At 40.2% G+C, this 13,324-nt stretch overlaps 1 protein-coding gene across 10 annotated transcripts in view; it reads left to right on the forward strand.

Moving 5' to 3' along the window:
• Positions 1–13,324, forward strand: part of dlg1a (discs large MAGUK scaffold protein 1a) — a 430,819-nt gene that overhangs the window by 49,652 nt on the left and 367,843 nt on the right. For all 10 annotated transcript variants that reach the window (XM_060919862.1, XM_060919864.1, XM_060919863.1 and 7 more), the window contains exon 3: positions 1,151–1,272. In XM_060919862.1, the coding sequence (XP_060775845.1) occupies positions 1,151–1,272 (122 nt within the window). The remainder of the gene's footprint in view (positions 1–1,150; positions 1,273–13,324) is intronic.

Raw genomic sequence — 13,324 nt, forward strand, 5'->3', positions numbered from 1 at the left:
TTCTTTTCATAGGCCTACAGTTAGCCTATGCTTCGAGCAAAATGCTTAATAGCAAGCAATACAAGCGGATCCAATGCTGGAATTTCCGTTAGCAAGATGGCAAATTTTCTAGCCATCTAACATTATTAGCTAGTTGTTAATTCCTGCATTGTCTGACTGTCTTGTTAACTAAAGTTAACCATTTAGCTTGCTACGTAAGTATATAGTATTTCAGATAGCCAACTTAGGTTGTAACCTTATCATTAGCCCCTAACTTAAGCCAGGTGCTCTGCCCTGAGTTCTGGCTACTACTCCAATTCTGAGCTACCCTGATTAACGACACGTTATGGAAGAGCCAGAAGAACCAAGGCAGAAGAGGAGGCTCTGGCCAGAAGGAGGCATGCGGCCAAACAACGAAAGCGAGCTTGTGAAACCCTTGTCCAGGCTAAGAAGAAAAAAAAATGAATGTTTTTCAAGTAAAACATATTCATTCATTTTCATTATTCATGCAAAACATACTGAAAAATAGTGTTTTTCAGTTTCCCTCCATGGTGTTTGCGTGCGTAAGAGTGTTTGTGAAGCCCTTGTCCAGGCTAGAGAAGGAAAAAATAAATGTTTTTCAGTATAATATAATTTGTGTTTTGGTTCTTTTATTGTTTTCTTATTTCTTAACACTTACTTGAGTTCAGTGTTGGCGTCGGCGTCACCATTATCCGCATATATATATATATATATATATATATATATATATATATATATAAAATGTGTGTGTGTGTGTGTGTGTGTAATATAATATATGTAAATCTTTAATGGATTAACTGTAAATATGTGAGAACTGATATGAATCATAAAGACTTAATTTAAAATACTTTGTGTTTTAAAGTGCTGCTACTGTTTGGCCTTTAAGCAAGACCCTGACCCTGCTGAAGCAGCTCGTCTCTAACTTTCTGGCAGAGACGTTCATGTAAGACTGTTTATTCAGGGCTGAGCTTCTCAAAAGCATTGCAAAGTTAAGATCATTTTAACTGGGAGAGAGAATGTTCAGTGTGATGATTGCGCTAACATTTAGCTGTGACCTTTGTGCTGCGATTTGGAAAAATCAACCCAGGTAGTTTTTTTTCTGTTTGGAATATCCAGTATTTAGATTTTTTTTTTTAACCCTCTCTTGCAGATATTCAGGAATTTTATGAAGTGACCATACAGGAGAAACAGAATGAGTGTACGGAGCCCTTAAAGCCAGCAGAGCCTTGTCCTCCTGCTAAAAATGTGCCATCAGAAACCTGCACTAGTAAGGTCAGCATGAAAAGCTTTTACTGTTTACCAATCTGTTCATTTTAGCTGAAATGACTGTTTATGCATTCACTGATTGCAGTCATGTTCACTGATGAGTCAATGAGACGTGCTTGTAATTTGTCAGATTTCTCTTCATGTTGTTTTTTGCTGAGGCAGCATCATGAGCTGAAATTGTGTTTGATGAAGAGGAAGGAAGAGCAAGGAGTGTCTAATAGTCGGTACTCCTAGAATGTTTACTTTATCTGCCCATTGTAACTTCCAGGATGTTTAAAAATGGGCCATATTTAAAATCAGCAAATCAAATGGATATGACCTTGATATGCATGATTGACAACACTTGAAACTGATCTGTGAACATGTATATAAATTTTATTTTTTTTATTTGATCCACATTCACTGGATATAAGCAATCATGTGCTCTGACTGGCTACTCTACTACTAGGATATCAGCTCATATACTGTGAGTCGAGAAAAACAAAATGGCAGAGCATGTTGCTGAACCAACCGAGGACGAAATAAAAACTCTACTCAAAAACAGAACCCCAAAAACTAAGTATTTAAAAGAAACAAAACTAGCTAAAAGAATAGTTTTCATTCTCATTCAACAATTCAAAAGAATTGTTGTTACCATTCAGTCGTTCCAACTGCACACCTCACTGCTCTTTCACTGTTCTCTTACATGTCTTGTACCACTCTGATATACTTCTCATTCACTCCACACTTTCTCATACAGTACCATAACTCATCTCTCGGCACTCTATTGTATGGCTTCTCCAGGTCTACAAACACACAAAGTAGCTTTCTCTGTACTTCTCCATTAACATTCTTAAAGCAAAAATTGCATCCGATGTGCTCTTCCTTGGCATAAACCCGTACTGCTGTTCACAGATTGCTACCTCTCTTCTCAATCTCGCCTCCAATACCCTTTCCCATAGCTTCATGGTGTGGCTCATCAATTTTATCCCTCCGTAATTACTGCAGCTCTGTACATCTCCCTTATTCTTGTATATTGGGACTAGCACATCTTCCTCCATTCATTTGGCATTTTCTCATTCTCTCGGATCTTATGAAACAATCTCGTTAGGAACTCCACAGCCGTCTCACCCAAACATCTCCAAGCCTCAATCAGGATACCATCTGGTCCGACTGCTTTCCCAGTCTTCATTCTTTTCATGGCTGCCCTCACCTCATCCTTACTAACTAACTCTGCTTCCTGATTTGCTGTCTCCAACGAATCTGACCTTTTCTCTCTTGGATTCTCCTCATTTAATAAATCCTCAAAGTACTCTTTCCACCTTTTTAATACACTCTCTTTGTTTGTCAGCATCTTTCATCACTCTTACCTGCTGTACATCCCTCGCTTCCCTGTTTCTCTGCCTAGCTAGTCTGTACAGGTCTTTCTCTCCTTCTTTGGTCTCCAGTCTTTCATACAACTCCTGATATGCATCTGCTTTCGCCTTCGTTACCGCTCTTTTTGCCTTCTGTCTCCTCTCTCTGTATAACTGCCTGCTTTCCTCGTCTCTCTGATCATCCCAATTCTTCTTTGCTAGCCTCTTCTCTTTTATAATTTCCTGCACTTTTTTGTTCCACCACCATGTCTCCTTGTCTTCCTTTCCCCTTCCCGATGACCACCCTAGCACCTTCCTTGCTGTGCCTCTCTTACTAGTATAGCAGTAGTATCCCAATCTTCTGGCAGCCTTCCATTACCACTCAATGCTCGTCTCATTTCTTCCCTAAACTCCTTCTGACGTTCAACCTCTTTTAGTTTCCACCACTTAATCTTCGGCTCCACTATTTCACGCTTCCTCTTTTTCACTTTCAAGCTCATCCTGCAGACGACCACTCAATGTCGTCTAGCTACACTCTCAAGTGGTGCTTGAAAGTTTAAGTTGGTTTGCCAACCACAAAAAAAAAAAAAACACGAAAGAAGAAGAACCCCCCCAAAATACAAAAAAAACCCCAATAAAATATGGAATAAAAATATTTGATGGTAAGAACATGTATATATATTTTTTTTTCAAGAATTATTATTGTCGCATTTTTTCACAAATTGTTACTGTCATTTCGCTGCTTTGTTTACAGTGGTGCTTGAAAGTTTGTGAACCCTTTAGAATTTTCTATATTTCTGCATAAATATGAACTAAAACATCATCAGATTTTCACACAAGTCCTAAAAGTAGATAAAGAGAACCCAGTTAAACAAATGAGACAAAAATATTATACTTGGTCATTTATTTATTGAGGAAAATGATCCAATATTACACATCTGTGAGTGGCAAAAGTATGTGAACCTTTGCTTTCAGTATCTGGTGTGACCCCCTTGTGCAGCAATAACTGCAACTAAATGTTTCCGGTAAGTCAAGTCAAGTTTATTTGTACAGCGCTTTTTACAATAAACATTGTCGCAAAGCAGCTTTACAGAATTTGAATGACTTAAAACATGAGCTAATTTTATCCCTAATCTATCCCCAATGAGCAAGCCTGTGGCGACAGTGGCAAGGAAAAACTCCCTCAGACGAAATGAGGAAGAAACCTCGAGAGGAACCAGACTCAAAAGGGAACCCATCCTCATTTGGGCAACAACAGACAGCCTGACTATAATATTAACAGTTTTAACATGAGGACAGTTTCGTTGATGTTATAACTCTTCATTGATAGAAACTTGAGTGCAAAACTGTTCATGATAACTGCAGTCCTAAAGTTAGCAAGACAACTGTAGTCCTCAGGTAACTGTTGATCAGTCCTGCACACCGGCTTGGAGGAGTTTTAGTCCATTCCTCCATACAGAACAGCTTCAACTCTGGGATGTTGGTGGGTTTCCTCACATGAACTGTTCGCTTCAGGTCCTTCCACAACATTTCCATTGGATTAAGGTCAGGACTTTGACTTGGCCATTCCAGAACGTTAACTTTATTCTTCTTTAACCATTCTTTGGTAGAACGACTTGTGTGCTTAGGGTCATTGTCTTGCTGCATGACCCACCTTCTCTTGAGATTCAGTTCATGGACAGATGTCCTGACGTTTTCCTTTAGAATTCGCTGGTATAATTCACAATTCACTGTTCCATCAATGTTGGCAAGCCGTCCTGGCCCAGATGCAGCAAAACAAGCCTAAACCATGATGCTACCACCACCATGTTTCACAGATGGGATAAGGTTCTTATGCTGGAATGCAGTGTTTTCCTTTCTCCAAACATAACGCTTCTCATTTAAATAAAAAAAATATATATTTTGGTCTCATCCGTCCACAAAACATTTTTTTCCAATAGCCTTCTGGCTTGTCCACGTGATCTTTAGCAAACTGCAGGCGAGCAGCAATGTTCTTTTTGGAGAGCAGTAGCTTTCTCCTTGCAACCCTGCCATGCACACCATTGTTGCTCAGTGTTCTCCTGATGGTGGACTCATGAACATTAACATTAGCCAATGTGAGAGAGGCCTTCAGTTGCTTAGAAGTTACAGTAGGGTCCTTTGTGACCTTGCCGAGTATTACATGCCTTGCTCTTGGAGTGATCTTTGTTGGTCGACCACTCCTGGAGAGGGTAACAACGGTCTTGAATTTCCTCCATTTGTACACAGTCTGTCTGACTGTGGATTGGTGGAGTCCAAACACTTTAGAGATGGTTTTTAACCTTTTCCAGCCTGATGAGCATCAACAACTCTTTTTCTGAGGTCCTCAGAAATCTCCTTTGTTCGTGCCATGATACACTTCCACAAACATGTGTTGTGAAGATCAGACTTTGAATGATCCCTGTTCTTTAAATAAAACAGGGTGCCCACTCACACCTGATTGTCATCCCACTGATTGAAAACAGCTGACTCTAATTTCACCTTCAAATTAACTGCTAATCCTAGAGGTTCACATACTTTTGCCACTCACAGATATGTAATATTGGATCATTTTCCTCAATAAATAAATGACCAAGTATAATATTTTTGTCTCATTTGTTTAACTGGGTTCTCTTTATCTACTTTTAGGACTTGTGTGAAAATCTGATGATGTTTTAGGTCATATTTATGCAGAAATATAGAAAATTCTAAAGGGTTCATAAACTTTCAAGCACCATTGTACATTCTAAGTGGAAATTTTGTCAGATTTGTATAAAGTGGTGTTTTTTTTATTGAATTTGCTAAAAATAAAAATGTTCTTTTTTTTTTTTCAAAATCCAGTGAATGTGGATAGAATAAAACAATTGTTCCACTCAATCTCGTTGTACATAGCTTATAGCCATCAGCTCATGTACGACTTGATTTCGTGAAATAAGTTAAATCTCTCTGTCTCTGTGTGTATATACTGTGTGTGTGTGTGTGTGTGTGTGTGTGTGTGTGTGTGTGTGTGTATATTTTTTTAAGGAAACTGCCTCTCTATCTCAAATGTGTATCAAGTAGTTGTAACGTGACCTTTACTTTTCCAGTTAATCGCTAATTTTGTGATTGCTATTTACTAAGCATGCACCAATACCGATACTGGCATCGGCCCCGATACTCCACTAATATACTCATACTCGTACTTGTCAAACAGTTGCCGATACCATGAACCGATACCAGTGCCGATCCCATGCGCCGATACCAATGTTCCCCGCAGCACTTTTTGTTCCATTCGAGAGAGAAAAAAAAACTGAAGCATTGTTGAGCTCAGGCTTGAGCATAATATGATAGGCTATACCATGCGCCGATAGTGTTCCGTGAAGCGCCTTTTGCCAGCGTCCGTTTGAGGAAAAAAAAGCCTCTCCCAGGAAAAAAATTGTAAATCTCAAGCATTGAGCGTAGGCTAATTTCGTCAGAAGACAAAAAAAAAAATTGTTCGACAACAACCCATTTTTCCATGACGAAGATGTGTTTGCGTAGTCACAACATCTTTCCCCAACACTGTCATTTTAAACATCTCTCCACACTCCACTCCCTTTCGCTGCCATACGCAGATAGGCCTACGCTAAGATCCCCAACGTTGTCCTTTTTTAATGTTGGCTATTTGCCTAGGTAAGGGTTTTGTAGGACAGGATACTCACTAACAAACAAATGAAAATCGGATTTTTGTATAGGTGAATCCAACCGGCAGAGTTTTTAAGTACGAGTCCAACCGGGAGAGTTTAAGAGTGAAGAGTGAGAGAGAGAGCTTTAAGAAATGGCTGATTTGAGTTTTCCAACTTGTTTCAGTTGAGGGCAACGCTAAGACCAAGGAAATTGACGTCCCATCTACAGGTATGGAGCTCCACGAGCACGGGACGCGATGTTGCGAATGGACAGCAACAGCGTCTGCCTAACAAGTTCTGCGACTGAACAAGAGCGTGCTCGAGGCATTCAACTCTCCTGCAGCACACAGCAGGATGTGCACACATGCACATGATAGGAGGGGGGGGGGGGGCATATTTTAGTCTGCATTACTGGCGATGGAAATTAAATAATACATCGTCGCCGGCCGCCACTGTTATCTTGTGCGCTCTCTGTGATGTTGCGATGGTCACTGCTCCTCCCTTTCACGCCCTTGTCTTGTTGCTAAATGTAATTGGAGTAGTTTAAGCGCACCACCAGAACAACCCTTAAGTCAACCAAGACCGCAATGTTGCGGAAGGCCGATGATAGAGGGGGTAAGTGACCAGCGGAGTGAAATGATCACGCTGCATGTGGTAACTCACTGCTCTCTCCTCCCTTCATCAACAATCGGTCTTACATGTTGCAAGAGTGCAAGTCTTTCTTGACTTCGAAAGTTGGACATTGTAATCTAATCCAAATAAATAGCAGCCTTTTTCAGAAATTGCAGCAGCTAAATATTTAATTCTTTGTGTAGGCTATTTGCAATGAGTGTAGTTTTCTGGGAGTGAATGTTGCGCGACAATCGAGAGAGGTTGCACACGGAAGCGCAGATAGCCTTGTAGTCCACGTTACACTGCCAGCAGACAGCGCCTCTTCATTTCACGGTAGCGCTTCTTTTGCAACATTGCTATGTAGGCCTAGTAGCCTAGCGCAGCAGCGTTTAGGTTTTGCAACATTATTGTAACAATGTTGCAAAAGATGAGCGCTACCGTGAAGAGGCGCTGTCTGGCTGTGTGACGTGGACTCAAGGCTACTCTGCGCTTCTGGAGCAGCGGAGATTGTCAATGTGAACCCGTGTGCATGATCACTCCAGTTAGAAAACAACATTCACGGGAAATAGATAAAGTAGGCCTATTAAATATTCAAATGCTGCAATTTTTGAAAAATTATATTTTAATAACATCAACAGTATCGGTAGTACTCGGTATCGGCAAGTACTGAAATGATAGTACTCGTACTCGTATCGGTTTTCACAAATGTGGTATCGGTGCATCTCTACTATTTACAGCAATCACAGTATATTCTCTCATTTCTTCCTCCTCCTCCTCTCACTTTTTTGGCTTCAAACTCCTACTACAGTTTTTCTTCAAGAAACTTCATTTCCACTGTAAAACGTTCAACCCATCGCAGAGAAGTGTGCTTCAAACCTCTGTCAATACTCGTTTTTGCATTTTTATCCATCACTTTTCCTCCCATTGATTGACTTCAGTTCATTTTTCAAGGCCTAACTCCTGCAGTTTCTGTGCTGGAAACATTGTTCCAACTGTAAAAATGTTCGGCCCATTGTGGAAGTGTGCTTATTTTTTTTTTTTTTCTTTTTGATATTCCACCTGCATCCCTCTCTTTTAGGCGGCACGGTGGTGTAGTGGTTAGCGCTGTCGCCTCACAGCAAGAAGGTCCAGGTTCGAGCCCCGGGGCCGGCGAGGGCCTTTCTGTGTGGAGTTTGCATGTTCTCCCCGTGTCCGCGTGGGTTTCCTCCGGGTGCTCCGGTTTCCCCCACAGTCCAAAGACATGCAGGTTAGGTTAACTGGTGACTCTAAATTGACCGTAGGTGTGAATGTGAGTGTGAATGGTTGTCTGTGTCTATGTGTCAGCCCTGTGATGACCTGGCGACTTGTCCAGGGTGTACCCCGCCTTTCGCCCGTAGTCAGCTGGGATAGGCTCCAGCTTGCCTGCGACCCTGTAGAAGGATAAAGCGGCTAGAGATAATGAGATGAGATGAGATCCCTCTCTTTTATTTTTTTTTAATTAATTTATTTTTTTAAATCTGTCCATCCATCTATTTTTTCCCCATAGACTTTGAATGGGAAATTTTTCAAACAGCTCTCATGTAGTCAATTTTTAAAATAATACCTCCAACCTTACCAGACATGTTCTGGGTAATGCTACAAACTACTCCACTGCTCATACCTCTAACAGTCCTGTTTTCTGGTTTTCTTTTTCATCATTCACTTTTCTTCTTTGTGGCTTCAATTCATTTTTTAAGGCTTAACTGCTCCTAGAGATTAAAATTTGGACCACCGTAGTTGGTAAATGTTGTTGTACCTTACATAAATACTCACACTCTCTCTCATCCTCCCATTAGAGCCCATTGATTTTAAACGTATTTTAATGTAGAGTCAAGAAACTTGGGATATGGGTTCAACTACAAAAGTACTGTACTGAACTGCTTTTCATACTAATTACACTCATCTAGCTCACCCTTCTAATCTTTCATTCATCCCTCCATCCTTCCATAGCAACCTACAGATTTTTCTTCTCCTTCAACTTTTATGGTAGAACTGCCAAACATTGTGCGTAGGTTCACCTGCTGAAACATGGCATACTCTTCTGTTCACCCTTCCTTTCACAGTTGCTTCCTTTCTAGTTTAATGCAAACAGTAATCGCACATATTTTCTCCAGGAAATGCCCTTTTCTGGTTAACAATGTACAAGTGGGTTATACAAATCTTTTAAAGTGTAATTTTTCCAGCCATGGCTGCATCCAAAGAGCCCACCAAGTTGCCCTGGCCTTGTCCACGGCTAACGTTAACATAGCTAGTTAACTTGGATACTGTTAGTTAGCATGTAAAAACGGAGTTACGCTAACATGAATAACGTTAACTTATCTGAAGTCTTTTCAGAAATAAATTTTTTTTTAAAGATATTTCTTTTCACCTTTTTTATTAGATAGGACAGTGTAGAGACAGGAAATGAGCGGGAGAGAGAGACGGGGAGGGATCGGGAAATGACCTCGGGCCGGAATCGAACCCGGATCCCCGGATTTATGGTATGGCGCCTTATCCACGACGCCCCCCTCAGAAATACATTTTAGCATAATCTTGCCAAATAAACAGAATGTAGAAATCTTTCTTTTCTAGTAGCGTTAGCTACCCAATATGATTTTGAGTTTGAAAAGAGTTTGCTCGCATGTCAGGTGGAGCTTCACTGACTAGCTAGCTTAACGTCAAACCACCATGATGACACAGCATGCCTTCATTTTATGAATTCACATTTCTGTCTTTGGTAACGGCATTAGGTTTAGGTACAACTTTCACTTGTATTGGAGTAACGTTTGACCAGTGGGATCTGTACTTTGACTTAAGTAATGAAGTTGGGTACTTTGTCCACCTGTGTGTGTGTGTGTGTTATTTATATATATATATATATATATATATATATATATATATATATATATATATATGGTTGACATTCTTCAAAGGGATTTTTTTTTGGGGGGAATCATTAGAAAAAAGGGGGGGTTTGGATTTTTTAGGGGGTTCATAAAAGAATGAGGGCACTTCAACAACCACTCTCTCCCTGTGTCTGAAATCGCTCACTTGTTCACTACTCCCTATATAGGGAATTATTATATAGAGGACTATATAGCGAGCTTATTGGTAAAATGAAAAAACGCTTTCGGACACTAGTCCGTCGCGCTAGTATTTACGTCATTACTGTCGCACAATTAAAACGTGTCAGATCAGTCGGCTGGTGGGTTTTCAAAATAATAAATACACGCATGTGTTTTTGTGATAAATCCATATTATGACCATCATTGTACACTACTTTTCGTGATGCATTGTGGGATACTTTGAGTGCACTATATAGGGTGTAAATAATCCTCACTAAGGTTTCGGACAGCACTACAAAATGGCGTCCCCACTGTATAGCGCCCTATATAGTGAGTAGGGAGCGATTTCGGACACGGTCTATTCACCTTTCCCCCTCGTTTCTCACTCACCCCACCCCCTTTATATCATCTGTCCTCTAATACCTCTCCCCAGAATTACACTTGTCTTTCTGTTGGTCTAATCTAATTTGCTCCCCCCTTTACTGTCCTTGCTGGGAATTGAACTCAGGACCTTCTGCTTTGAAGTCCACCAGTTTTACCACAGAGGATTCAGTTGCAACAAAGAAATTAAACATTCCACTAGATTACCCAATCCTAATTCAACTAGGTGAATCCAAATTCATCTGATTTCAGAAATCACCTGTAACAGTTCCCCCCTCGCCTTTTTTCATCAAGACCTTTTCATTTTTGAAATGTTACTTTTGCAATAGGAGGACTTCTGTGTTTAGTCCTGAAGATATTTTGCCACTCGTTGGTCGAGACTTCGTGCTTTAAGCAGAAGCTCCTCAACAGAGCTGATAAAGCCTCTTGAGTGGAACATCAGTACAGTACCACAAGTCCAGACGTGTAAACGACACACAGTGCAGTTTCCTGTTCTCATCGTCTCAAGGTGAAAGTTGAGTGCTGGATGGAATCTCAGTCTCTTTAGCTTTTGTGCTCTGCTTTTGTAAACCCCTTCTACACCTTCCTTTCTGTTCGAAACAGCATGTGTGTGAATAGCAGGGTGTGAATTCCATTTCATGGCTAATCAAATTTTTCTCTTGAGCAATCTAATTATAGTATTTATAGAAAATGTGGTCCTTGCTATTGATAGGCAGTGTATATTAGTTGGTTCATGTATGCATGTCAGGCAAGAAATCTTCTCTCAACAACACACACACACACACACACACACACACACACACACACACACACACACACACACACACACACACACACACAGAGCAAAAAAACAGATCATATGGTTACAGGTTTGTGAAAACACTTCAGATACGGGTCCGTCTCAGAAACTGGTCTCTCATTTGGGACCAGGGTGGCCGCGGGTCCTTAAAGTCTTAAATTTAATTTTCCTAAAATAAGGCCATTAAAAAGTCTTAAATTGTCTTAAATTTCAAACACCGCGGTCTTAAATTTTCAATCTTAAATTTATGGAGATTTTACTCAGTCATATCGTTAAAATGTGGTACACTTTGGATGGGGAAAGAGTTTAATCGTTTTTGATGCTTACAATTATACCGCGCAGGCTCCGAATCCACCGGTTGCTAGACACGCGCGTGCTTGACAACCACTCAGTGCCTGATCTGTTGATGGAGGGTAGTCCGAGCCACAATGCGTAAATGTAAATTTAATGATAACTTAATGACAAGATGCAAGGCAAGTTTATTTATATAGCACATTTCATACACAGTGGCAGTTCAATGTGCTTTACAGAAGTAAAAGCAAAACAGTAAACAATAGAAAATAAAATTACATAAAATAAATGGGGAAGAAAATTAATAAGAATTAAACAATAGTAGAAATAAAATAATAAAATGAGAAGTTCAATTAAAAAAAACAGCAGAATAAAATAGAATAAAAGTTAAGTAAAATTTAAAACATGGAGAGATTGTAAAAGTAAAGAGTTTAAAACATGTAGAGATGGCAATATTAATAATTTAGCAGAAAGCATCTGAAAACATGCAAAATACTCGTGGTGGCTGAAAGCTGTACCCAAAGATGCCAACAAGGCATACTGTGTAGCATGCTGTAAGACTTTTAAGTTGGGCACAATGGGGATAAGAGTGGTGGACCCTCATATAAAGAGCGCCAAGCATGTTGCTTTTGCTAAAGGCCGCGAGCATCAGCCTCAAATATCCGACTTCAGTGCTGCCACCACTAACGGTCGTGGAGAAGCGGATAGATCTGCGAGATGGAAGAGAATATTGTGTGTGTGTGTGAGAGAGAGAGAGAGAGAGAGAATATATTCTATTGTGTGCATGTGAGAGAATAGTATTGTTTGTGTGTGGGTATCGTTCCAAGTGTTTTAAGAAGTGCAAGTGAGCATACCTTTCAAGTGAGTGAGCCGAAGTTTCAGGTGTACGTGCATTCACATTGTTTAACTGTTGTTTTCTGCATTGTTTGACCAAAGATGGAATTGAACAATTCTGCTTACAATGTGACTCCCCAAGCAGAGAAAAAAAATAATAAAAAAAACTGTTGCATTGGATTGTGTGACTTCATTCACATTTTCACATTGTTACATTGGATTCAAACGTTGTGACCGCATTCTGATTGTCACATAGCTACAAGTTTATCCTTATATTGTGTTCTGAGTGTGTGAATGCCTGTCAAGGAAAAGAAATGAAGTACTTCTACTAGAATAGTGTTTTCTGGTGAATTTTTACAAGAACAATAAGTTACATTAAATTATATATCATCTCATCTCATCTCATTATCTCTAGCCACTTTATCCTTCTACAGGGTCGCAGGCAAGCTGGAGCCTATCCCAGCTGACTACGGGCGAAAGGCGGGGTACACTCTGGACAAGTCGCCAGGTCATCACAGGGCCGACACATAGACACAGACAACCATTCACACTCACATTCACACCTACGGTCAATTTAGAGTCACCAGTTAACCTAACCTGCATGTCTTTGGACTGTGGGGGAAACCGGAGCACCCGGAGGAAACCCACACGGACACGGGGAGAACATGCAAACTCCGCACAGAAAGGCCCTTGCCGGCCACGGGGCTCAAACCCGGACCTTCTTGCTGTGAGGCGACAGCGCTAACCACTACACCACCGTGCTGCCCTAATGACTTTAGATTTGGTCTTAATTTTTTTTGGAACATGGTATGAAAAAGTCTTAGTCTTAAATTTAACTTGGACAAACCTGTAGCCACCCTGTTTGGGACATTTATGGTCAAAAAATACATTTTCTAATTTTACCATTTTATTTTTTGCATTTACCTAACACTCAATATTTCTTTTGTCATGTTTAATAAGGATAATGATAGTATCTTGCTTTATCTGGCCTCCACTGTGGAAATTTGTTTTTGATTTACAATTCAAATGCTTTTGTAAAATTGATTTACATATAAAATAACTACACCATGAAGAATTAAAGCCCCTCCTTCACAGATGAGTGAA

This window comes from Neoarius graeffei, chromosome 4, assembly GCF_027579695.1.
Source record: "Neoarius graeffei isolate fNeoGra1 chromosome 4, fNeoGra1.pri, whole genome shotgun sequence".
Lineage (NCBI taxonomy): Eukaryota > Metazoa > Chordata > Actinopteri > Siluriformes > Ariidae > Neoarius > Neoarius graeffei.